The sequence below is a fragment of the Falco naumanni genome, chromosome 4 (genome assembly GCF_017639655.2).
Source record: "Falco naumanni isolate bFalNau1 chromosome 4, bFalNau1.pat, whole genome shotgun sequence".
Lineage (NCBI taxonomy): Eukaryota > Metazoa > Chordata > Aves > Falconiformes > Falconidae > Falco > Falco naumanni.
In genome coordinates, this window is record NC_054057.1 from 67218111 (window position 1) to 67243335 (window position 25225).

The window sequence follows — 25225 nt, forward strand, 5'->3', positions numbered from 1 at the left end:
GCTCACTTTCAAATCAGGTTTTTAATTAAATAAATAACGGTGAGGGGTCTTCAAGGCAGTATCACTTCACAGTGTAGGGCTTGGGGGAGGGGAAGGGGGAGGGGGGGGGGAAAAAAATAAAAAATCCAGCATTGGGAGCGGCTCAAAGTGAATGTGCTTTGTAAGAAGGAAAAAGAAAACCCCAGCAAAAAACCAAAACCAAGCCTCCTCCCCAAGTGACTCCCCCTCCCTGTCCCAGCCCTTTCCATCCCTCTCCCGTAAAGTTACATGGAAAAAGCGCCGCGCTCATGTTGAAAGACCCCATGCGAATCTGTAAACAACACTGAAGAACATAAATAAGAAGAGATTTCTGCCTCCCCCGGCCTCCCCTCTCCTTTCATTAGGGCTTGAAACAAACCAAAGGGGGGGAAAAAAAAAAAAAAAAAAAAAAGATGGTTTCAGGAAAACTAAGAACGTTCTTGGCTGATGGAAAGGAGATGCCAAGGCCTGGCCCTCCCTGGGAGGGCTGCCTGTGCTCTCACCCTGCCTCCTCTTCCCCTTTCAGCCAAGGAGCTTCCTCTCCCCCAGAAAAGGGGAATCACAGCCTGGGCAGTTCCACTATGGACCGGGCACTCGTATTTGCTTTCCGTTTCCAGCACCTGGGAGCAACTGGAGGGGAGATCTCTGGCTACCGCGTCTGGATGCCAAAGCAATGCCTGGTCAAGGCAGCCGCGCGTGGCTGGAGCTCAGCACCTCTCAGCAGAGCTGGCCAGGGACCGAAACAACCCCCTGCTAATGCATGCAAAAGCCAGGTCTGGGGCTTTGAAGATGAGAGACAAGGTCTGATCCTGTCATCCCGTGAAGCTGCCCGACGCTGTCTCCGTGCTCCTGCTGCAGGGCTGAGCACAACTTCATAGGGCTGGGGAAAGAGGAGGACGCGGGCTAATGGTTTTATAGTCATCTTCCAAATCCACTGGCAGCAGAACCAACTGCAGGATCACAGCCCGGAGGCCTCTACCAAAACAAGCAAAATACCTCAACCCAAACCCCTTCCCAAATGCAGAAAATGGCTGGAGGAAGGGAACATCTGCATCAGAGCCTTGCCCAGCAAGTCAGCAGACAGCATGCCCTGCACGGAAAAAAGGGGAATGAGAACATGCGGATTTAAGCCAGTGGCAAACCCCAGACCTGGAACACACCCGGGAAGCGAAGCAGCTCCGGACTCCAGCACACCCACACACATGCCACTGTGGCGCTCTGCAGAGCAGCTGGCCACCTCGCTGCCATGGAAGCCACCCTTGTCACCTCCTTGAACGTTGCTAATGGCAGTAAAGACACATTTTCCTCTCAGAAAACAGAGAGCTTTTTCTGTGATGCAGAAAGGGGCAGGGATGCCCAGGGACTGGCGTGCTCCCCTGCCTGGGGCTCCATGCTAGCCCCGGTGTCCTGGCCTTGGTGCCCTGGCAGCCGAGCAACCTCCTCCCACAGCTGACAAATTGTCTGAACAAGCTGTGGAGCTGCAGACATTTTCATCTGCATTTTACCCTCCTGTACTGCTGCAGTCAGCAAGGCTCAAGTCGTTCACTGCCAGCAACGGAAGCGGCAGCACTGCACCACTGGGGCCAACATCACCGTGGGTCTAGAAACTCCCTTTCCTCCCCATGCTCCACAGCCCAGCACTACAAGGGACGGCGAGAAGGACCTGAGTGCACCCAGTGCCGCTGTACCACGCAGAATCCCTTCCCCAAGACCTGCCTCTTCTGCCAAAGGGCTGGACCAGGCCACATCCCACCTGCAGCTGGTGGGAGAGCAGGCAGGAAGACATGTAGAGCAGCAAGAGGTTTGAAAACCGCAGTGTGCGTGCCTGTCACGGCCCACACCTCAGGAGTGCCCGGTAGCTGTTGGGAGGGGAACGGGGAGAACCACCTCTGTTGCAACACACTATCTGTGGGTGAAGTGCCAAGACTCCTCATCTTCCTTTGGCATCACCATGCCCATCTCTGCAGTTCAACTGCCCCACAGCCTCCATGGATGGTGCTCCCTGTGGGTTTCCTAAGCTCTCGGACCTCCAGACTGCATCCTCAGTTCCAGCCCCCAAAGCGCCAGTGATACATCCCTGTTGTTCTCCAAGCATCTCTGCACTCAGACTGTCCCACTGGGGCCAAGGGATGTCTCTCCCGTCCTGAGGCAGGGACTATTTGAACAGCCTGGCATTACCTGGGGTGACATGTGGTCAACAAAACAGGGGGTGATGAACCGCTCCCCCCCCCCCCCCAAAGCCAGCCACCAGCTTTGCGTGATTGTGTCAGAACACACTGGAGCAGAAAGGTGTTTGGTTTCACTGTAGCCTTGGATCAAGGAGGATGGAAAGACAGATTCTGACCAACAGCTCCAAACTGTCCCTATGGAACAGCGGAAGTTCCAGGATTTGACTCAGTCAGGTCAAAGTCCTTGCTGGGTCTGTGACAAGTTTGTGACTGGAAATTCTCACTGTGACAAAGGCTCTGACCGAGCCACAGGTGCTGGGCAAGCCTGATGAGCAGTCAGAAAACTATTTACATCTCCGATGCCAATGAGGCCAAAATCTGTGACCGATAAGGACACTTGCGCAGGGGCCACCACTGCCTCTGGGTCTCTGTCCAAATCCACGGGGCCAGCAATTAAAGGCAAACCCTCATTAATGTCTGCAGGGAGAGTGAAGTCCATGGTTATCGTCTCACCAGAGCTCTGCAACGTCTCCTGCTTCTCTGCTAGTGCTGGTCCTGCCAGCGGCAAAGCGTAGAGCCCCGACTCCGAGGGGTTGACAGCATGTCGCGTGCAGGAAGCTGAGATGGCGCCTGAGGACGTCTCCTCCGTGGGGTCGAAGGAGCAATTTGTCTCAGAAGGAGTACTGCACTCATAGCCCTGCCCCGATTCACTCATGCTGCCCAGGCTGCAGACTGTGCTCTCCACGCTCAGGGGCTCTGCACACCGCGAAGGAGGGAAAGGTGGGAGATGGACAGACAGGGAAGAAGAAAGGGTAGGGGACAGCAAAGGAAAGAAAGCTCGAGTGAGTCCGTTGTGTACAAAACCAACCCAGCAGCCAGTTCAGTCTCACCCGATTACAACAGCATTTGTTTGACGGCACAAATGTTTCTTTATTATAGCAACCAAGATCCCTGCCAGCATGTGCCAAAGAAAGGCAAGATGCAGACAGCAGATGGAAGGCCATCAGTGTTTCTATGGAAATCCAAGGAAATCTCACAGAGACACTCCAGGATAAGCCAAATCCCAAGTCCTACCCCCTCATGCCAACAGCCCCTGGGAGATGCCTACACAAAGCCCTCATCTGCCGTAGGATGGTGAGGGAATGGAACCATTTCAGGCTCCCTGGGAGCCTTCTCACAGCCAGCTCTCTGCAGGCAGTTGGCAGGTACGGCCTGACTTCTGGTGCCTTAAACCAGCCTCCAGAGGAGCTGCCTGTGTCTGCTGTGTCTGTGTGCGTTAGCGCATCGGAAGCGCCTAACTCAGGTGCCCGAAGTTAGCGCAAATCCTTTTGCTTTGGGAATGACTTAGGCCACCCCTCCAAACCCGAAGCAGGAACAACCGGTTTTAAGTCACTACTGGTCAATGTAAAGACAGACAAATCTCCTTTACTCACACCAAAATCTGCCCAGGGCTGTTTATTTGTCACAGGGCAGAGTGAGCACACTGGCAAGGTGCGGGGAGAAGAGCAACAGCAGGATAATGCCAACAGGAGAGAGGCAAAGGAGGGTCTGTGCCGCTGAGTAAGGGAGACCAGTTACCCCTGGGGCAAACAGAAGAAAGGCAGTTACCTGTGCTCTCTATTGCTATCTGATCTTGACCAAAGTGAGGATCCAGGCAGCCAGTTGCCGAGGGAATTGGCGGGGAGCTCCGAGAACGACTGGTGTTTTCTACTTCACCCCCATCCAAGTCATTGTCGGTGTAATCCCTGTGGGAAAAGACAGATAACACTGCCACCACCTGTTAAGCAGAGAGATGCAGGCAGAGAAAACTGACTGGGATTAAAACCCAGCAACAAATAAAGCAACAGGACTGTAGAGACCTCACTAGCATGAGCATCCATCCCTTCTCGCTCTGCAGAGTGCAATCTGGAGTCTGCTCGGAGGCGATCGCGGTTAACTCAGCGTGGCTAAAACCAGTCCATGATAAACCAGAATGGGCTCTGCAGCTTTCCAAAACAAAGAGCTCTAGCCCCCAGCTCCCGATGAGCCTCAGCCCCTTCCAAAGTGAAATAAATGGTCAAATGTTCTCCCCAGGGAACAGCCAGCTTCACAGAACGACTGCAGTGGGCTGTGGCAATGTTAGTATGCCAGCACAGAGCAAGTGATGAGAAAAATATCTTCCTGCCCTGGGGGGATTGGAGATTTCAGGTATTTCCCTGTCTTGCAACAGAATAATAATAAAAAAAAACCTAAAAAAAAAAAATATCTAAGATTCCATCTAATGTTTTTAATTGATTCAACTTAAATAATTCATTTTGACCTTTTAAAACATTCCAGTTTCAGCCTTTTCAAAAAGTATTTTCTGTAATTAGCACACATTTCAAGATGAAGAATTTGCCTCAAAGGGTGGCAGCAGGGCAATCAATTAATTCAGGTTCCAAACCCCCAGAAATAAGTGTATTTTTGAACTTAAAAAGCTCCCTTCCCAAAACCTCCTTGAACTGAGTTACTTCCCAAGGTCAGCCCTGAATCCCTGAGAATGCATTTGTCTGAAACAAAACAGTATTTTCTGACACAAGGTAGTCCACATACGAGCAAATAATTGCTTTATCTTCCCTCCCCACACCGACAGCGTTTATGTTCTCAGAATATCCAGTGCAACCCTCCACGCTCCCACCCAAGAAACCTTCTAGAGCAGCAAGTGCAGTCTTTTAAGCGGAGGTGCTTTGCAGCAGGAATCTTCACTGGGAGGTTAATATTACTAATTTTAGTGTGAGAATATTCCACGCACGTGGCTCCAGGGTGGAGGACGTACTTCTTCCTTCCTAAACGAGTCTGCTGAGTGAAGTAGTCATAGCGCTCTGATTTTTTCCACATGTAGTAATACTCCACACACTCGCCCACTGACCGGGTGCGGACCTGAGGAGAAACATCAGTCAGAATGCCACGCGCCCAGGATGGAGCTCACGGAGCAAGGACTATTCTCCCATTTAATCAGCACAGAAAATTAAGTGCATTACAGAAATTTACATTGCTATGGACACATCTACACTGCGGAACAGAAGCACATACTGAGATTTCCAAGGTGGTAATCGGCCAGAGAAAGAACTCCCCACAGTGCACAGCTGTTCTTGCAGACCCCAGTGCAGGTTCACACACGGTGCGTTCGTGCAGGACCTTCCTGCGCTTCCAGTAGCACACTTAACATCAAGAGAGCAAACCTGCATCGGTTTTCACTGGCCAGCGTCAACATGCCCACAATTAATCAGCGGTAGAACTGGACTCTCTGGTTCGGACAACTCCCAGCACAGCAGCATATGTCCTGGGGCTCAGCTCTCCCTACAACAGCACCTTTCACTCTAGAGGACCCCAGGGGACTTTACAAAACATCCACATGCTCAACTCACTCATTCACAGAAGTACTGCAAGGGCTGAGAGTTTGGAAAGAACTTTTGAGACTCCAGAAAGGGCTAATCAGTAATTAACTGACATCACTCATGCAGGTCAGTGTTGTTTGTGACTTCTCTCACCTGGAAAATAAGGCAGAGCAGGGCAGTGAACAGCCCATCACCTGCGAGCATGAGTCAACACAAAGCCTGGGATTGGAACTCAACAGTCCTGAACTTCCTGCGTTAGCCGAGGCTCAAAACATACCTCCAGTGCAAATGCACGTGCCTCCTTCCCCTTCTCTTAGTGGGATGCAGGGGTGAGCATTCTTACCTTGTTTGCTTGGATAAGATGAAAGTTTTTCCCATGGACCCTGAAGCCATGTTCAAAATTTCTACATTCTTCCTCACTCCAGGCACAAAGCTCATCTATAGCAGAAAGAAACACGAGTTGTAGGAGACGTACAGCATTGAAAAAGAGTTATGTGTGCCTTAATGTTTGGGGGAGAACCCAAATAAGGGGGGAGGGGTGTCTCACCTCTGATGACCTTCACATTGAACCGTAACCTCCGCAGTGCCTCTTCTGCATTGAAGTTGCATTTAACCAGTTCATACAAAGCCTAGGAAGCAGAAGAAAATTACTCACAGCATGTATCTGAGCGACACACCGCCAACCAACCCGTTCGTGACTCATGTTTGTCTCTTAAAACTTATTTTTCCCAGGACCCACTCCGCCACTAACCCCAGCTTGACTATGGGCATAGATTATTCCACTTTTCAAGGCACTGGGGATTACAAACCCTGGCCGTGAGAAGACGCAGCTCTACCAGCAGCTCTGCAGATTACAGGTGCGCCTCTGCGTTCCTGCAGACTTACTGTGAGAATCTCGCCTGGCTAGCTCAAAGGAAACACGACTGCTCTGAAGTTTCTTAGCCAAATGTCTGATCTCTGCTGGCTTCGGAGAGGAATTAAGACAACGTTACAGAGGACAGATCCAAAAGGATGGTCCTGCTGCAAGCTCTGGCTCAGAGTCTGGGATATAGTACCTGTCCTCCACTTGCCCACTCTGTTACACGCTTTCTGCAAACATCTGTTACTGTGTTGGAAGAAGCTAGACAGGCCTACGGTCCGATCCACCACAGCCTTTCCCAGTCTTCCCAACAGGAAAGAAGCCTCCCCTGCCTACCTGCTCGTTGTCCTTCACCACCTCGCCTTCTGGCAGGCTGCTGCTAGACAGCTCATCCCATCGCCGCTTCACTGCGCGGTAGAGGAACTCTTCAACCTCTCTTTCGGGGAGTATGTTTGGGTCCCAAAGCAGCTGATCTTCATTCTCATAGGCTAACAGAAAAAGCACTGAAATAAGATAATCAAACAGAGAATTCTGCTGCTTTTGAGAAATGGTCTGCGTATACGGTGCATGGGAGAGACAGGAGGGAGGGAGGGAATCTTTGCTTGGTACTCCAGCCTGGCACTAGAGATGACGCTGTGAAGGTACTGCGTTTTCCCTCTTCGTTTTGCAAGCAGATAAGCTTAACACTCTTTATATCTCTTAGAGCCCTAAGCACAGGCTCAGCTTGCTTCCACTTCTTCAGAAGGGTTGGTTGACAACGTTTTTGTTACCACGTTCTCTAAGACTGTTGCTTCGATTCATTAATCCTGGCAACTAAAAAGCCCTTGGTTCTGCGGTGTCTTTTCTAGCACACAGTAAATAAAAAGAAGGGGGAGGTGAAGACAGCTTTGAGCTACAACCCCCACCGAGGCTCAAGACCCTCTCCTCCCTATTCTAGACACAAAAATAAGCAGCAGCAAGGCTGTCCCTCCCCTGTAATGCTCCTCCACGAGCTGCTCCACCCACCAGAATAGTAGGAGCACAGTACATCACTAAGTGATTTTTGTCCCTTTCAGCTTTCAGGGCTCTTACTCCGGCACACAACAATGCGGGGAGATGTTTAATAACAACACAGAAGAAAGCAAGACGACTCCACAGTAAAGAATAATCAGAAACGTTGACATGTCTCTATTTGGATAAAAATGTTGGCACCCTCTGTAGTTAACTTGTTTCTACAGGCAAGGGAACAAACTCTTCTGCCCTGTAGAATCACTAAAATCAGGTCAGAGGCACTACAGACATGGCATGAAAGACCCCCATCGGGATCGGCTGTCACTTTCCTCTCATTTCACATTGATGCAAACATAAAGGTTATCGAAATCGTGCGCTAAATCTGTGGCCTTCAGTACAGAAAGCTGACAGCACTGACGAAAGGTTGACAGTGAAAAGTTCTGAGAACTATATTGGGTAAACCTGAAACAGCACCTGCAAAACTAGTCACTTTTATCTCCTTTAACTAATTTGTTCAGTCTGTTAGGATAGAAGAACTAGGGAGGAAGCAAGTAATTTCTAAAGAAGGGGCTTTCTGTTAGCCACCTTCTTCAGAAACTCAACAAGCCGGTGTAGTCTTGCACTAGTTATTAGATGCAATCTGCAATCTCCATCTACTCTGCAGACATCCCATCAAATTGGAAACTGATCCGCTCCAGGGAGTACCGAATGAAAATAACTCCGGCTACTTCAGGGAGATGTCAGAGAAAAATAAATCAGAGTATCTCCAGAAGGTTATTCCTTCTCTCTGGCTCCAGTTGAGACCCTCTCCTCCAAACCTGTCACGCCAACCCAGTTTCCACGAAGTTTCTTAGCTTCGGTGGCTGCATTACTAGCCCTTTTCAAACAGGCTACTTTAAAGCTAGCTCAGGTGTAGCGGTAAATCTTGGTGTCGGCACTGAGAGGTGCCGATCCTTAAGATACAGAGCAGAACTGATGAACCAGGGCTCCATCAAATGCCCAGGCTAGCAGCCTTACATCCAAACAAGATGGGTAAACCAGGGTGCCTTACCTTTTTCACCGTGCCTGTTTAAGTGGAGGATGGGAACAGTGGCTTGGTACTGAGGTCCAACCATGATCTCCTGAAATATCACCACAGAGAAGTGGGTAAATTGAAATGGAAAATGCTCCACGCAGGCACTGCGGTGTACTTCGTGATTTACTGACTACAACACCACGAGGCTGATTTATGTAGCGATAGTCCCCACCGTCACTATTGCTTCTAGGGAGCCCTGACTATTTTATAGGGTAACTAAGAAGATTTACTACCAACCAGATGATACTTCGGGGACCTTAGGCATTTACATAGTTTTAATGTTAAAGATATACGGCAAGCAGCTAAGGCTGGAGATAAAGAAATGCAGAAGCTCTCCAGCAACCTTCACAACCAGGATGAATTCGGAAGTCTGCTCCTCTCTTTTCTAAGATGGTTCTCCCTCAGTAAATCCTGCTGGGAATATTGCACAGCATTTCACCTTTACAGGGCTACAGGCTGCAGTTTTAATTTACCAAGGTACAACAGCATTTTCCATATCTGAAGCAGAAAATAGTTTCAGACACAGATTTCAAGATCGTATTAAAAAAACCCCTTTTTTAACCCACATCTGCCACCACCTTCCACAAAACACAAGGCGCTGAGCAAAAGAAAAGAAAATAAAAATTTCTTAGGGAAATATCACAGTGCTTTGGTGTTATGCTTTCCTCAGACTCGGGCACATTGCATTAGCTGCCCTTCCCAACACACTCAGATCATTTACCTTCTTACACTCGTTAGATGGGATGGAATCCTCCTCTGAATCCTCAGCCATGGAGGAAGCACATGGAGATGAACAGGGCTCTTTGTCTTCATCAGCGAGGAAGTTGTTTGCTTTGTGGGAAAGGAAGAGATATGGAGTTATGATATGGGGTTTCTTCTATTGCTCCATGTTCCCTCTCCTTCCCTTCCTTTTCTCTCCTAAAGTTACTTTCAGCATGGTCCATAGTGACAACTTACCCATATTTTAATTCTCTCCTTTTGCACAAAAGGATTTGCACACTTGCCACACAGGTGGTGTGGTCCAGCCCGGGGAGCTCAGGCTCCTTCATTTTGCAGGACAACAGAAGGAATAAGATCACTTCGTGCCAAATCTCCCTCATGCACTTTGGCTTCCCGCATACCCCAGTATTTAGAAACTGCCACAATATCTCACACCACTAGTACTACTCAATTTATTCACTTCTAGAGATATCAGATCAGGCACTGATCTTTCTGGCTGCAATTATAGCAGGTAGCAAAACAATTCTTGCTTTCTCAACGTTACGAGTTACAGCTACAGACAACTCTACCCCCATCCCACTGCTCATCTATGCTCTATCATGTCCAACCAACGCTTGTTAACACCACTGGTACCCAGGCTTCTTTGCAGCCCAAAGAAGGAAAGTGGCAAACCTGATGTCAGGAAACTAAGTGATAAAATTAAGAAAAACATTCTTGCCCTATCCTGCACACCACATCTAAGTAAAAACCAGTTACTTAGAAATTAGTGACACATACAGCCAGGCTGGTTTGCGAAGAGGTCCGATGCATCGTGGGATGTGACGGATGGAGTCAGATCATCAGCTGAGGACTGTGTCTCCTCCTCTTCTTCCCCTGAAAGCAAATCCTTCGCTATTTGTTCCTTTTAACAACAACAAGAAAGTGAAAAATATTTTTAAATAAAAAAAAAAAAATATGAGGGGGGTGAGGCCTAGAGTAAAACATTTCTGGCCAAGGATGGTCACATCCACAGATCTCCTCACCCTCCCATAGTTTGTCCAAAGACAGATTCTCTCTTACATTCCCCACCACCCCTACATTATTTTCCCTAGAAGCCCTTCTACAAGCGTCAAAAGCAGCTTCTTATGGAAGCCAGAGAGAGGACAGGCAAGTGGCTGTTTCTGCAAAGCTCCACTTAGAGCAAGTATCTCAGAGATCCTGGAAGAAAAAAAAAAAGTTTTCTAGACTTCAGCTAGAACAGGAGGAGCCATAGCTTCACCTGGGAAGATACAAACCTTCCCTGACTCTCCAAAGATCCACACCTACATGCAAAGACTTGTAACCCAAGTTCCAGAAAGAGTTTTTACAGTGCTCTTTTTAAAGCGGTTACCCTTTCTCCAGTCTCCTCTAAACTCTTTCCATTCACATTTCTGCACCTGGTGTTCCTCCCCTGGACACCAGAACTAGGCAAGCCCGTTCACTAGTCAGAACTAGTCAAACCCCACCTGAAAAGAGCTACTAGATGCCTTGAGCTCTAAGACAGCACAGTAACCTACAGCGCAGGCTAAGAGCGTACACCCAAGCAGACAGCTGCTCTTACCTTGTCCAGAGTCATATCTGGGAGATTTGGAGCAATATCATTGCTCTCGCTGTCCTGTTCCGAGATGGGATCAGATGCCTCATAGCCATAAAGTGCAAGCAGCTCCTCAAATGGCATTTCACTGCTCTGAGCGAGAGGAGGACAAAGCTTCATCAGGAACAGAACAGTCACCAAGTACAGCGAACACAGAGGTATGCAGGGGCAGTCAAGGCATCTCTGCTCTTCTGGGGGCTCTGAACTGCCTCGGGTAATGCTGCATCATGAAGGAGGCATGGTCTGTCAGGACCTACCATAACCTGTTCTTCTCAAAGGTATGGAGAAGCCAGGAACTTTCACTCCAAAGCAATACAGTCAAGGGAATTTAAAAAATACATTTATTTTTTTACACTAGATTTCATGCTGGTGAAGAGACGCCAGACACAGACAAAGAAGCAAATCCCTACATTAGTCTTGTGCCTGACCTGAAGAGACAGTCTCTGTCACCAAGAACACGCTTTGTGTTCCACCAAGGTCTCCATGGGACCACGCATGAGAGGACCCTATCACCTCATCTTTGCGGTTCCTCCAACTGTGAAACAGAGGCTGAACACACACCCAACAGCTGCTGGCTCTGCAGCAAGGTGAGTGAAGACCACCTCGTTAGAGTGGCTACTTGGCAGAGGAAGACTCCAAAATCTACTGCTGTCACCTGCTGTCAAAACCATTCCTTCCTACCCAAATGCAAACCTAAGGCTCGTCGCCAGCTCAGCAAGTCGGAGCTGCTCACAAAGATCTTTGGTACCAGTACTGTAAAAGCAAACAAGAAAATCCAGCAGGTCATTTCCCTTCCCCTCCCTCGCTGCCTTTACCTGAGAGGCACTGAGACTCTTCTCCAGCTCTTCTAAAGACTTCTGCTTCTCCTGAGTATCATCATCTTCTTCCCTTTCTTCCCGCACACCATAGTTCTGTGAAAGGATCTCTGCTAGGTTCAGTCGGTGATCAGCTGAGCCCATTGACACAACTGCAGGGATTAGAAGAAGTTGCATACTAGCACCACGCCAGACCAAATCTTCAGCTGCAACAAAGCTTGGGACGATCCCTTCTTGTGTGTGTGCAGTCACGATAAGCCAGAGGAAGAGATTAGGTGGGAAAGGAGTGAGAGGGGCTGGGGAACACAACTGAAAGAAGTCACTCCGTGAGCGCTAAATTGCAAAGCCTGGTTCTCTGCACATTCGAGTCCCACAGCTGACTGAAAGCTGAATCTGGAGGTTTTCTGAGCATTTGTGTGTCATAACACGTGAATGCACACTGCAGCCTTTCCTTCACCCGAGGCGTTTTTAGGATAATTACCCCTTAGTCCAAGAATGGGCAAACGGACACTTGTAGGAGCTTTGGCATCCTTAAGACTTTCCTCCTCTATCAAATGGCATGGGAATCCACCAACAGGTTTGGCAGATGTCGGAAGGAGAAGGGAACAGACAGGCTGATCCCAGGAGCCTTGTTTCCTCTGGAAACCAGACCAAGAAATGGAGGCATACTTAAACTGTGGCTACCTGCTGCACTCTGAAGGCCAGGCTCTCCGGGACATAGACTGCGGGCTGGGTATGGCACCACCCTCGGACTCTGCCTGCCAACCGAGGCCTTCAAGAAAAGAGAAAAATATGGCTGAGACAACTCTTCTTAAAAATGTAACATGCCTCCAGCCGCTTAACCCCACCAGCAAATGCAGTTAACTTCATTTCAAAGCAAAAGTTAACAAAAACCACAGAAGGCAGCATGAGAAAGTGTGCTGTGCAAAACCAGCTCTAGTCAAGTGTCTTTAACAATTCCTTCCTCCGGATTCATCGCCTTCCTCTCAGCCTCTAACTGCACACGGCGGCGTGTCCATTGTATCTATTTTATCTTCAAACACTCCACTAATTATTTATCCTCTCACCAGTTTAAGACCTCAGATTTTTACAGCCTACATCTTCACTTAAAAGAAGGACCTTGACCCTAAGCCATTACTCTAAATACACACATCACGCTCGCTGGAGGACAGCATTTTTATGAACTGACCCACCCTCTGGAGAGGCAATCAGAAGAAGCTGGCTTCTCCCTAACCCCTCACCGCATCCAGAAGGCTCAGAGGGTGAAGCAAAGAAATTCAGAGCCGAGCAGGCAGTGAAGGAGGCTGGTAGGACTGCGAGCGGCACAGGCGAGGAGGGGAAGGGTGAGACAGGTAGACACTGAGAACAGGCACCTGCTTTCTGGCATTCAGTGCTTGGTCAGAAGTTCAGGCAGCAGTATGGGCTGAGGCTTGGAAAATAACCCAGAACATCTGCTGCTCCTTGGGCTGCTGTACATGGAAATGCTGTTCATCAAGTTCAGTCTAGGTAGGGAGCAAGCAGGTAATTAATGATTGCCTTTGGGTGACTGAAAGCATCCAACTGCAGAAGAAAATCATACTGTCAGTCCCCCTGTCACCAACAACGTCTTTTTACGATCCTCAGCCATGCACCATCACTCCTCACCCGCTCAGCGGGAGCCAGAACATCTACAGTGCCTCAGTATGAGGCTCTTACAACTTCTTTAAGAAAACAGCTTCACATCACGATTTATCCTCTTAACAATAAAGCCAGCCCAGATTTTGGGTTCTAAGTTAGCACCTTCAGGTATTAACACATATATTGCAAAATCTGTAACGACTAGGGAGGCGGCTATTTTCTAGGTATAATTACCACAAAGATAATGGCTGGCCTGGAAGGCAGCAGAAGGTATTGCCATACAACAGAAGGACTGACAGGGAAGAAGGGGAAGGATCTGTGAAACAGCTGTGGAATTCTTGCTGCTTCCTCTACCAGGACCAGTGAAAAGAGGATGCCTCTAGTCCAACCAGCACACACGCTGCAATTCACCATCCCCGAGCGTCTGTTTATTAGCAGCAAGATAACCCCACTAGAGACCACTTTGTCTGGCTGCAGACAGAGCCCAGTGACCGTGCACATTAAAAGAAAAGGGAGGAGTTTACGGGACAACGAAAGAAGGGGACGAAAAGGATTTGGACAGCCTCCATTTTGAGGATGGTCATACTGGGAAACGGCTTCACAGCCTGGGGAAGTGTCAGTGCCCTTTTGCTGGGCTTTGCTGGAATGTGACCAAGTATAAAACTCTCTTGGGTAAATCCTTCCAAGCAAACAATCCCGGTTTCATGAAAAAAATACAGGTGTGGTCTACACTCACTCCCTCCAGTCTTGAGTGACCTGCAGAACTCTCTTTCCCAAGACAACGATCTATAAACTGATTGTGCCTCCTTCACACAGGGATCAATAAGAAGCTGCACGTAAAAGATTTTGAAAACGAAGACTGAAACTGTTAGCAGTGGATGGGCTGGCTTGAAAAGATGTCAAGAATACTTCAGGAATGATGAGATCTTATATTAATGACCAGGTGCTAAAATGAAGAGTAGTAGTCAGCACAACAGGGTGACAATTCAGTAACTAAAGCACGAGTTTTATTTCCCTGAAGCAGTAACATAGCACTAGAGCAAGTGGGAACTGTTGTGAGCTGGAGTCACCACAAAACAACTAGCGCCCAGAAAGCTGGGCTGAGAAAAGAAGAAACAAGTGACTGACAAAGCAAACGGCTCATTTCACACCCAGATTTAAACATGTGTGAAACTAAACAATCCATCAAATTATTTACAAAGCCAGACAACCACAGGAACAAGAGTCAAAGTCAAAGGAGCAGGGGAGTAAGGCAGGTCTAGCTTAAAAATGTAAATGATGACAGAGAGAATATTCCTGATTACACTGACTGCTGATGCCACATGATGTGGAGTTATTTGTTTTGAAGGTGAGGTAGCTGCAGTCTGCCACTTCAAATCCAAATATCACACAGGACGCGGAAAATGCAACAGCATCACATGCCTCAGGACGCTTAAGGCACTACCAGACACCTCCAGATCAAGAATGGTTCCTGGCCAAGGTGTAGATGCTCTTATTGCTGGTGACAGTTTTGATCACCATGAAAGGTCACAGTGGTGAACTCCATTTATTTTGACAGTGCATCACAATGCTGGAAAATGGCTCCTATATCCATGGGCCATCTGAGCTTAATCTTGGGGTGCTGGGCATGGGGAAGAGATTAAATTCCCAACAGCTGCTTTCCTTTCATTAGTCTCTGCTTCTCAGAGAAATGAGAATGAGCTATCTCTGAAAGATGAGAACAACCTTCCTCTCAAAAGTCACACAGAGGTTGACCAATTACTTTCACATTTGGATTTCTGGATGACTCCAGCACTCCCTCAAGTCTGAACTCAAGTTTTTGAGCACGTGGAACAAAGCAACAGCCACATTTTAGAAAACACAGGCAGAGGAGGAGCCTGAGCCTTCTGTACCGACAAAGCTGTTTGCCAGCGCAAGGCAGACTGTGCTTGTCCAGAGAAAACCCTGCAGGCTGAAACCACTCTGGCAAGAAAGCAAGAAAAAAGAGAGGTTTCCCTTTCCACTGTTACTGCTTTGATAACTAACGTGGTTTCCTGAGCTAGTTTAACATGTATTTCAGACTCGGCAAGAGAAGCGCTCCTTTGCCTTGTCCATATTACTTGACCTGGGTCTGTTTTCTATGAACTCCAGCTGTAGCCAGAGGGAAGTGGTATGGGTGGGAGCAGGATGACAAGACACACAGGTCATCTCCCGCACTGCTCTGGAAAATCAGGGCCCTAACCACACGCTATTGCAATGTCACAGCGGAGATACTCCCCATCTGCAAGGTAGTGATGGCTCCCAGAACCCCCCAGGATGAAGAGACCTGTGTAAGCAATGGCAACATGGTGCAGCGTGCCATGGCAGCACCTCAGTGCCTCACGTCAGCCCAACAACGTGCTGAGATAACGCTTCTTTACCGCGGCACAGACAAATGCAGCGTCCTCAGTGCTCCAGCAAAGGTAGAAGCAAAGACCAAAGCTTTCTGCATGGGAGGACAGGCAGCTGGATGGCATTCTTCTCATGTAAAATGCTTAAGTACCCGGTGAAATACCCTGAAAACAAAGCTGTGACCTCAAACAAGTTGTCTCAGCTAGCGGCATTCCAAGGTCCTGCCTCTGTCAATGTCTTCCCAGTGTCCTTTTTCCACATCGTGGCCATCACAAGGATATCGTGATGGAAACAAACCTCCGATGTGCCACGACAACCATTATGGCAGGATGGGGATATTTTGAGGATGCGGCAAGACATGATAGGGAATGGCATCACCAACCGTAAGTGTGGTGGAGCAACGGCAGCAACAATTGGGCACAATACGCCAGGACAAACACAGCGTTGCAATGGGAGAGGCGGCACCAGAGCACGACCCCCCTTGCCCGCCTTCCCCCTCAGCGAGGGGGTTCTCCCCATCCCAGCCATCCAGATAAACTGTTCCCACTCCCTTCCCAGCCTGCTGCCATTCCCATGTTCCCAGTTTCTGTGCTCCCCGGCTGCCCAGGCCCTGTCACTTACCTCCAGCCCTCGCGGGCCCCTCTCCAGCGGCCCCTCTCCCCTCCGACCCCGGCCCCAGCGACTCCTCCGGAGTCTGTCGGACTCTGCTGTGCTGCAGCCTCAGGGGGTCCCGCTTGGCCCCCGGCTGCCGGCAGCCCCCCCAGTCCCGCTGTGCCCCCCGCCCAGCCCCCTGCCCAAAGCCCCTTCAAGAGCTTCCCCCGGCCGCGGCCCCTCCGCTGCCTGCTCCGGCGCCGGCGGGAGGGCAGAGCCGGTGCCGCTCCCCGGGCTCGGCCGCTGCCCCGCCAGCCCGCCCCAGCTCTCCCGTCGGGTCCCGCCCTGGCTCCCCTTCCCCGGGCCGCCCGGCGCCCCTCGGCCCAAGCGCCCCCGCCCCGGTGGGCCCCGCTCAGGCGGCCCGCGCCGCCCCATTCACCCCGCGGCCGTAGGACCCCGGCCTTGGGCGGCCCCGGGCTGCCGGAGCCCGGCGGGCCCCCGGTGCGCCCGCCCGGCCGGGGGAAGGCGGAGGGGGAGGCCCGGCCCGGCCCGGCGCGACCCCGGCGGCGGCTCACTCACCTCCGCCATGGCCGAGCGCGAGCGGCCGGGGGGAGGGGGCGCGGGCCCCGGATGTGGCGGCGGCCCCTCATTGGCTGCGGCGCCGCGGGGGCGGGGGCAGCGCTGGGGCGGGGCCGGGTCAGGGGGCGGGGGGCGGGGGTCAGGGGGCGCCGGCGGGGCCCGGGGCGGGGGCCGGAGGCCGGGCCGGGGCTCTTCCACCCCCCCGCCGGAGCCGCCGCCAAGGGCCGCTCCCCGGAGCCCCGGCGCAGCTGCCGTCGCCTCCCGGAGCCGCCCCGTGGAGCAGCGTGGAGGCGGAGGGGAGGCCGCCGCCGGCTCGCTCGGGCCCGGCGTGGCTGCGAAGGGCCGCAGAGCCCGAGCAAGTCAATACCCGGGCCCCGGGCCCGCCTTGCTGCGGAAAGGCTGTCACGGCTGAGATGGTGGGTGCCAGGCACCGGTGACCTGGGAGCCCCCGGGGGGGACCCCTGTCCCCAGCCGCGGCACAGCGTACAGGAAAGCTGCCGTGCCAGGTCACGCCACAGAAACATGGCCACATGTGTCAGAGGCCAAAATAATGCTCACGACCACAACCGGCACTTTCTTAACCCCCAAAGTTAATTGATCACAAAGCAAGAAACAAACCTCCATCGGCCCTTGGTGAGCAACTTGTTGATAAGTCACCACATCTCGCTTAGTGGTCACAGATGAGGGAGCCTGGAGGTGGTCCCTGCCTTGCAAGAACCACAATGTAAACGCTCTCTCATGGTTCCTTGCTGTGGCTGTGCTCGGCGAACACCAGAGATGCACTCCTGGAAAGTTGCTTGATGTGTCTTTTCAGCCCCATTGAAATGATGACAAGCCACGTGCTCCCAGCCCGTGGTTCTCCAGCACGCTTTGTGCTTTGATGCCGCACATCTCCAGGGACTCCTGTCCCTCAGGCACCTGCAGCCAGCCGGCCAGCGCTTTCTTCAAGGTGTGTGTTCCTCAAGGTGTCCATTAACGAGCTGCCCATGTGAGAGCAGCAGGACATTTGCCACCAAATCTCACCATTTGATCAAATCCGATAGATCATCGTTTAGCTCAAGCTGTTGCCTCTCTGGTGGCAACCAGATCTGCCTCTTGACAGCAGCGATCCGGCTGTGGAGCTGTGCCTGTGGAGGTTTTCTGAGTGCTCAGTTGCTGGGAGCAGCCTCCGCACCCCATGCCCTGGCAATTTGCTCTGTGTTGGGTTTCGCTCGCGCTTTTGAGCTCAGGAAGCAAAGTGTTATCAAGTGCTTCTGAAGTGGTGGTGGCCCTTGAGCTGAGAACCATAGCACTTCAACAGGCCTTTATTCCCTTGCACAGATCTGCCTCGTGCTTCTCAAAGGACTAACAAATTGCCCATGCTGTTTATTCAATTTAAAAAGTAACCTTGTCTCCAGCTTTCAGAGAAAGTTCGGCAAAACCTGCTGCTTTCTGCCTTGCTCCCAACAGTGCGTCCAGGTGTTTTGTCACCACAGAAAGCAGAAATGGATTTGGGGTCAAGACCTGCAGGGAGTGAACCACTCCGTGGCATGAATTTTCGGGCCCTCTGCCTGTTTGCAGTTTGCTCCAGGAGCCGTCGAGAAGTGGTTCAGGTATAACTAGGGGGCTGGTTATCCACGGATCGCTGTGCCCATCCCACGCACGCTCGGTACCCAAACCTGCGGGGACCACAGGCTGGCTGCGCAGGGTGGGCTCTTGCATGAATTCACGTTCCCACTTTGGTATTAGCTTTCCCTTGGTCTTGCAAAGCGAGCTTTGCTCTCCCCAACACTTGGAGGGAAGGATTCATTGCAGCAAATTTAATTCTTCATGACAATTGCCCGGCTCTACTCATTATGTGAGTGCTGTGCCAGGAGCTCGGCTCTACTGACCCGGAGCAGTGTCCATGCCAACTTCTGCTACTCTGTTTAGTGATTGCAGTGACAACTGCCAGGCTGAGTCTCTTCAAGTGGCTGTGCTTCCCTAAAAGAGTGGTGAAACGCTTTTCAGTCAACACTTCCATTGCCCGGTATGTTAATTTCTGTCCTCGGAGTTATCAGGCACAGTGATTCTCCATCCTGCAGCCACCACCAGACTCTGAAGACAGCACACAGCTTGTTCCTGGTGCCGGGCTGCAGAGCAGCTGGTGTGTAAGCAAAGGCAGCGCCACATCAGCACAGTAAATCAGACTTCTAACACCTGACATTCAGTATTTTGAAATTTTTGAAGGCCCTTAAAAGGCCTGAAGGGCATTGGAATACAGGGTAGCTTACACTCTCCGGGTTTGCAAGTGATTAGTCATGATGCTCCCACAGCATGACAAAACGTAGAAGGGTGGAGTGGCTTTGGCTGAATCCAGGGTCGATTTGCCTGCAAAATGAGGTGGACCTAGGTCTTGCCCTCCTTTCTTTCCTCCACCAGTGCTCTACCTGGTAAGCAATGCTGCTTCTAGGCAAAGCTTTACAGCCCTGAGACAAACAGCAAATACTTTTTCACCTGATATAGTTCAGCAAGCGGGTGTTTAGCCACAGGGGGTTGTAGATATAAAAAACTTTTACCTGGGTTCGAAAAGAAGTTTTGATAGGAAAAAAAAAAATTATCAGTATTGGGGGGAAAGAACTGATCCTTGCCTAGTTTATGTCTGAATGTGTCCTGCCACAAGGCAGGCATCTGCAGAGTGAAGGGTGGTCTAAATGCAGAGGAGGTGACAGGGGTACGTATGAGCTTTGGCTCTGAAGAAATACTTGGTTTCCCGTTGGCTGTGGCTGTTAACAAACAGAAGAGCAGCCTTTAACACTTAACAAAATACTTATGAATTAAGCTTCAGAGAAGCATCAGTTTTCATGAATGCTAGATGGAGCTGTGCTACTCGCAAATAACATACTAGTTTATGTTTTCAGACAAGTGTTTATACTTGTAAATCATGCTAGCTCCTCAGGATCCACCAGTGAACTATTTATTGCACACATACACTTTACATGGTCCTTTTCCCAGTTAGTTAAGGCAGCCCATCCACCTGAGTAAAGCTAGTTGATAGGATGGGTGGGTTAGGGTGCCACGGCACGACTACAGAGTTCCCTTCTTGTACCTATTAGCCTTCCTCCCTCCCTTCCACTTCCAGTCACCACAACCCACAAATACAATTTATTTACAGTCAAAATACTTGTTATATAATAACCTCTGCAGCGCTCACACAAATACATGCAATAGCTACAGACGTAAGCAGGTACTTTTGTGCCTGATGGTTCTATCGACCACCGGTGCCTGAGAACCCTTTACAGACGTTAGGCTGGGCTCACGGACCCCATCTCGGTGGTCCCACCGGAGCAGCTCAGGAAGCACAGACCATTTCCCTTCCGAGCTTTCTCGGCCCGTGGATTGCACAGTTGATATCTTTTGATCCTGGCATCCTGCACGTCAGGGCAGTACCCAGTAACAAGCGAGCAAGTCTCACTCTCGGCTTAACACCGACAGGTCTTAACTTGGGATTCCTGCTGACCCTGCGCTAACGATTCTCCTGCGGGGTAGGCATTTGCTCTTAATTGCAATGCAGTGATGAGCTTCCTGTGGGGAATGCCCCTGTGATGTTCAATACAATTATTACTGATCTTTATCCCTCTCAGGGTTGACGATACCAGAGCCCAGATACAGCAACCTGGTCCAGTTCAAAAATTCATCTTTCCAACAGTGACGAGGTCTTGGAAAGACCTTGGAGCTGAGACCTCCTGTGTGAGGCTGAGGCCTCACTGTCCACAGCATCCAGAATTACCTGCATTTACATCCCAAATGGATCGTGTTTTCTCTTCCCTCCTTCTTGCATCTATAACTTTCTAAATTCACCTTCAATACCCTCTTGACCAAGTATTGATTCTGTGACGTTGCTGTGGGAGCGGGAAATTTGGTGCAGCTGCCAGGCTTGCACACTAGGGATTAGTCCTGCAAGTCAGATAACACCCAGGCTCCCATCCCATGTGCTGGAACGTAGGATGGCATCACAGGTACAGGCGGGAAGATGTAACCTGACAGCAGTTCCAATAGCCAAGTCAAGGGTTTGCAGTTACGCAGTCTTCCCGTCAGCACGGTATGCCAAATAAACCGCCGGGGGATGGTAAATCCTTTAGACATGTCAACTTTCTGAAAAGGCCAGCGACAGGAGAACAGACAAGACATGTTTTCTTTTTCCTAGCACACTCTGCTGGTGCGATAACAGCCAGAGCTAGAGCCAAGGGGAACGGCAGAGCCATACAAAGCACCAGAGGGACCCACAGTCAGCTCGCCAGCATGTCATGCAATGTCCTCTTGCCCTTCCCAGACCACAACCTCCCTGACAGACCCTTTGCTTCGGTGATGGTGGGACCGATCCTGCACCCACTGAAGTTCCTGTAATTGAAATATATGTTGAGGGCAAGTTCCTGTCCCATGATTTCCCTACCTGACTGCTTGCATCAAAATGCTGCCTAAGTAACTATAACCGCTGATGGCAAAGAAATACAGAGGAGAAACATGCTAGTGCATACACAGATGGATGCAGAGGCATCCAGAGCTGTCTAAATCCCTGCTCTGATTTCACTCGTACCAGCATCACTTCCCTACAGCCCAAGGCATGGCCCTGGGTGGGCTCTGGTGAGCAGAATCTGACCCCAAACTTTTCCGAGGAATGGAAATATGGCACAAGCCGGGTAAGAAATGCAAGCCATGTCAACAAGGGCAAGACAGTACAAAACCCTCCAGGTTTACCCCTCCTGCCTTGCAGCGTTTCATCCTACCTTTGCACAGTTGCACAGATGAAGCCACAGGGACAGGGTTGCCTGTGCCCCTCTGATCCCATCGCCCAGCTCCAGCCAGTACGTGGCCACGGCAGAGAGGTCAGACCCTTGTGTAAAACAGCTCTGCAGGTGCCCCCGTCCCGGACTGCCCAACCCCAAGTGCTCTCTGGAGCAGCCCCTTGGCGCTGGGGGCTAATCAAGGAATTAAAAAGCTGGAATCAGCAGAGGATGCTCTCCCTTCCCTGTTCCCTCGCTAGCACTGCCCACAAATGTTTCTTTCTGGTGGCGAGTAATTAAAAGCAGGTGCTTGATGAGTGTTGCGTGGAGGCCTGTCTTGCCTGGGCTTGGGTCCCTGTGCCCCCTGTGCCATGGGGCAGTGTGTCCCCAGGAACCCCCTGCCCACCCCGCTGCGGGGCTCAACCCCTGCCAAGCCTTGGGCCCATCTCTGTCAGCTCTTGGCCCACACACACACGTGTATACCTGTGCGTGCACATGCACGTGTTCTCAGGTACCCCCCTGCACGCTCACCCCTGCGAGCACCCCCCGTTGCCCCACTGCCAAGGGCGCAGCCTCAGATGCTGCTGGGGGGACTGTGCCTGCCACCCCAAGCTGGCGACTCCGGGAGGGAGCTAAATGAAGCAGCACTGATGAGGAGCTCATTAATTCTGGTGCCTGTCAGCCACACAGGATGATAAATGCTGCATCCTTCTGGAGCAGCGGGATGCAGCCGCAGGGCTGGAAGGGAGCAGTCTGGCTGTCCTGCACCTCCACCCCTGACCATACACCTTGCATCCAGCCCCCATCTGCCCCTGGCACATCAGGGGAGCACGAGGGCCCCGGGGATGTGTGTGGGTGGGGGCTGTGGGGTGGACGAGGGCCCCTGCACGTGTTGGGTATCTGCTGGTTTTTTGCAGGTGCTGCATTCACGGTGGCTGCGTTGCCCATAAGGGCTCTGCTGCGGTTTGGTGGGGCCAGCCGGCGTGTGACTGCCCACCTCTCAGGCCCCGTGTGCCCACCTGTGCCTTGGTGTGACCGCCATGCCTACGGGTGCCCCCAGCACACGTGGTGACATGCCTGGGGGGTGCCAGCATGGTGTTGCTCCAACCACCCGGGCACCAGCTGAGGCGCTGGTGGCAGAGCGCGCCTGGCAGCACTCCTAATGAATTCAGCGCTGCCCTTCACATCAAACAGCCACATGAGAAGGTGTTTTTCAGCCCCATCTTTATTCAACGTGCCAAACACTCCACTCCTGCACCTCACCCTTGCAAACATCTTGTTCACAGCTGCAGCTTCAAAAGGACCAAGGGAGAAGGAGAGGGAGGGGGGGCTGCGAGGTGCAGCACAAAGCCAGGGAGTGTGCTGGGGCTGCCTGACATCATGACAGAGGAGCTGAGACCCCCCTGGACACAAGCCCAGCTCTGGTCCCCTGGGATGCCCACGGCTCACTGTGCTGCTGGGACCCACCTCTCCCAACTGCCTGGCCAGGCGATGTGAAATGCTTCTGACAAGGTCTGGGGCTGGTGGCATCCCACAGCTGAGCAGAGGGGTGGGAGGTAGATGGAGGACAAGGGTGATCTGTCCTACTCAGAGCTGCCTATGCTCCCTCCTCTTCCTCCCTGCTCTGCTCTCAGCCCAGCCCCATCCGTCTTGCAGGGCTGAAACCCAATTACCCTCCGAGGGGGGATGGTGCAGCCGGCAGAGATGCCCATTAGCTCCAGGGAATGGAGATGAAGCGACAGCAACTCTAATGGCTTCTCCACGGAGCCCTGATATCAGGCTGGCCACCCCGGCTGCACGGCGGCTGCAGGCCTGGCAGGCTGCTACGAGCATGGGGGGGGGCACATCCAGCCCCCCAGCTGCCCCCAGCCCCCTGCCCTGCTCAGCGGCAGCTCTCCACCGCGCTGCCGTCTGCCTGCCTTGGTGTGCTGGGTGATGGACGGGCAGCACGCTGCGTGGTGGAGAGCCCCACAGGACGAGCTAGAAAAGGGTCCTGTGGAGGGTGGGATGGGGAGTGGGACCCTCCTGCACTGGGGTGACACCTGTAGCAGTTAAGCTCTGGCTTGCACCCCTCCTCGGCAGGGATCTTGATGCAGATTTTGAGCCATGCATGTGCAAATATGTGCATGCGTGCTTGTGTGTGCTTGCACGACTTAAAGCCACTCCAGCACACGGGAGGCTCAGCCACCCCGACTGTAAAGCAGCCCAGAGCTGTTCCCTCCCACCCTCCGCTGGTCCCACTGGCAAGAAGGACATTTGGCAGTGGAGCCTGCTGATCTCTGAAGTTTAATTAACCTCCTCTCCCTCCTGCACAGCCTTCCCTTTCTCTGCTCAAATGCCACAAATGATCCTATGCAGATGCTAATCTGCAGAAGGAAAAAAAAAAAAAAGATTCCACATTTAATTGCAGAACATAAAGATATTACAGGGTCATTAAAACACCATGAATATGGAAATGAAATCCACAGGCATCCATGCAGATAATGGCAGGGAAAAGGGAGCCCCAGGTGAAGCTGAAAGGTGGAAAGGTGGAAAGGTTGGCTCTGTCTGGATGCATCATTAAGCCCCTGCTCCAGGCAATCTCCAAGGGCTGGGGAGGGGGGATTTTGGGGGTCTCAGGTGTCCTGGCCTCATCCTGTGGGGCCTGCAGCAGGTGGAGGACGGTGCTGCCCAGGCAGGAGCAAGAGGCAAGGGCTGGTCCTTGCTGCAGGTCTGGGGTCCCGACTGCCTGCAGCTGCCGGAGTCCCCAAGGGCAGCTTGAGCCCCCGACGAGCCCAGCCTGTGGCTGGGCACCCTGTCCCCAGGGCTGTGCTGGTGGCACTGGCAGCTCCCCGGGCTCGATCGTGCCCACTCTGCCCGTGCTCTCGCCCCACGGTGCACACCAGGACCCAGCCCAGGCGTGGGGCTGAGACAGGCTCCCCAGTCCGCCCCAAATGCCCAGGGACGAATGCTGCCGGAGGGGAGAGAACTGGGGAGCTGGGACCCACCTGTGACGTGGAGGGACCCGCTGGCCAAGGTCGAGATGGCAGGGTGGTGGAGCCAGATGGGAGCTTTCACCCTCCAGGGGCTCGTTCCCAGCCTGGGGGGCTGTGGGGCCAGGGCTTGGCCCCCTGTGCACCGGGGGCTCATTAGCAGGGGGCTCATTAGCAAGCTGATCCCAGCACCTCCCCTCCACCGCTCCTGGCAGCTCGGGCTCCCTCCTGCACCACACGCTGCCGGTTTGACACTGATGGGAGCTGCTGAGCGGAAAAAATTAATAGGGGCCTCGCTAATTGGAGCTGAGCCACCAGGAAAGGGAGATGGGGCTGGATGAAGCCCCCCCATCCGGAGGGCAGGGTGACTCCGACACCCCGTGGCTGCAGCCAGGAAAGGGGCTGCGGTGCCGTGGGGCTAGTGGGCAGGGTGGCAGGTAGCCATGGCTATCTGGGCTCGGGCACTATGGGCTGTACCTGCTGTGCCTCTGTCCTCGCAGCCTTCCAGACATCCCTGCGGAGCTGCAGCCCCCCAGGGAAGGACAGGGCACCAGGGCTTGGCTGCCCCCGTGGTGCCCATGCTGTTGGTGGCACAGCTCAGAGGTGTCCTTGTGCCAGCAGAAGTCCCTTTGCTGGTGCCCTCACTGCCACCAGCCTGCACATCCTGGGCGCAGCCAGAGCTGGGAAAGCAGAGGGAGGAGGAGGGAGAGCTCTGGACATGCTGAAACCACTCTGAATTTC

General features: G+C 52.1%; 1 protein-coding gene across 8 annotated transcripts; it reads right to left on the minus strand.

Moving 5' to 3' along the window:
* MIER2 (MIER family member 2) lies at window positions 1-16813 on the minus strand. 8 transcript variants are annotated; one of them, XM_040591887.1, is made up of 14 exons: window positions 16771-16813; window positions 12987-13115; window positions 12298-12385; window positions 11614-11765; window positions 10766-10891; window positions 9964-10087; window positions 9188-9297; window positions 8443-8512; window positions 6738-6904; window positions 6090-6171; window positions 5886-5980; window positions 4957-5084; window positions 3795-3931; window positions 1-2942 (listed from the first exon to the last, which is right to left on the minus strand). In XM_040591887.1, exons 4-14 carry the CDS (start codon window positions 11755-11757, stop codon window positions 2467-2469), a joined length of 1659 nt encoding a protein of 552 aa, XP_040447821.1. In that variant the 5' UTR covers window positions 11758-11765; window positions 12298-12385; window positions 12987-13115; window positions 16771-16813; the 3' UTR covers window positions 1-2466. The 8 variants fall into 8 exon arrangements, with proteins under 8 accessions (XP_040447821.1, XP_040447819.1, XP_040447817.1 ...); XM_040591885.1 differs by lacking the exon at window positions 12987-13115 and having other exon boundaries at window positions 4981-5084; window positions 16771-16808; XM_040591883.1 differs by lacking the exon at window positions 12987-13115 and having other exon boundaries at window positions 16771-16808.
* Window positions 16814-25225: the final 8412 nt, after the last annotated feature.